The sequence below is a fragment of the Mus caroli genome, chromosome 5 (genome assembly GCF_900094665.2).
Source record: "Mus caroli chromosome 5, CAROLI_EIJ_v1.1, whole genome shotgun sequence".
Classification (NCBI taxonomy): Eukaryota; Metazoa; Chordata; class Mammalia; order Rodentia; family Muridae; genus Mus; species Mus caroli.
Genome location: NC_034574.1, coordinates 81209069 through 81210507, shown reverse-complemented (window position 1 = coordinate 81210507; position 1439 = coordinate 81209069). Strand labels below are relative to the sequence as shown.

General features: G+C 39.9%; 1 protein-coding gene across 1 annotated transcript in view; it reads right to left on the bottom strand.

Moving 5' to 3' along the window:
* Positions 1-390: 390 nt before the first annotated feature.
* The window catches only part of LOC110295110 (submaxillary gland androgen-regulated protein 2-like), a 10280-nt gene continuing 9231 nt past the window's right edge, over positions 391-1439 (bottom strand). The window contains exon 2 of the mRNA XM_021163586.1: positions 391-735. Within this exon, the coding sequence (XP_021019245.1) occupies positions 391-735 (345 nt within the window). The remainder of the gene's footprint in view (positions 736-1439) is intronic.

Below are 1439 nucleotides of genomic sequence, written 5' to 3'. Positions count from 1 at the left end.
CATTTTAATTATAGAACTTGGTGGTTGTACTATTATTGTTTTTCATCTGTTTTCATGATTGTAAGTTGCAGTCATATTTCCGCTAAAGAACACTATGCCTTCTGGAATAAGGTTAGGTTTCTGGAAAGTTTAAATTTATGCAAATAGCACATTAATAAATAAGATAGTCACAATGAGGAAAACAGTAGATGCTTTATAATGCTACTCATCTTTTTATTTTCATTTTGTATAATGCTTGGTAAAGGGTGTTTCTTAAACCTTTGAGGCATATCACCCAAAATTCCACAGTGCTTTGGTTTATGCTGTCTTGACTGAAAAAAGGAATTCATTATTTTCCAGTATCATCAAAAAGTATCAGTGGAATTTGGAGCTTTAGCAGTAGTTATACAGTTATTGGTCCTCGTTTGTATTTGCTTTTACTGTGGGAGGAGTTTGGTTGGGAGGATTTCTTTGAGGGCTAGGATCTGAAACTACGTTTGAAATAGAACCAGGAATTTCAATAAAAATAGGTGGAGGTTGTAATATTATTTGAATGCCAGGAATATCAAGGGTATAAGAACTTGGCTCCAGAGTTCCTGAACTAGTGGCTAAACAGGGTGGTACACCAGATTGTACATGATTGGGATTGGGCTGAGGAGTTGAAGCTGGTGAGTAGGAGTTGGGCTGGTGAGTTGAAGAAGCTTGTGTTCTTCTACGATCAGGGTGTCTTCTGGGTGCTCTGTGACACTCACCAGACTGTGGATGGAAGGACATAAACAATTTTAAATTAGATATTTCAGAGAGAATTATTAGCATATTCGCTTTCTGAGCAAGGTGTAATTGTAGACGGCTTAAAGAGATCTGCTCTTCTAAGACATGGGCTGGCCTGGGGTTATCAGCCATGGGCTTTTAAAAGATTCTCTAACACTAGAAGTAGACAAAGTTAGAGATTTAATGTTGCAGACAAAAGTATTTTGACATATAATAAAGGTTCTTGTACTGGAGAGAAGCATATGGAAGTTAGGACACATAAGATCAGAGTGGCCTGTGGCTTATGATCTTCAAAGACCAGGTTTGCTTCTCAATGCCTCTATCTGCTGTCTTGGCCTTTGCACATAATTATTCTGAATTTGATATAATCATTGACATTACAGTCCAGTGAGTGAGAGAGAATACATGGTATTTGCCTTTGAGCATAGGTTACTGTGCTTGCTACATTTTCCAGTTCTACTTGTGATTCTGAAAATTTCTTATTATATTTATTTTAAAATTAAAAAAAAAAAATCGCCCAGCCGGAGGACAGAGGTCCACCCTGCAGGGAGCGCCATCTTGGCTCCGGGACTCAGCCGAACTTAGTCTGCACAGGTGAGAGTGAGGACCACAGAGGCAGACAGCTTCTGGGACAGGCGGGAGCCACAGAGCCGCTGAGGCAGCACCCTTTTGGGGCCGCAGACATCCGG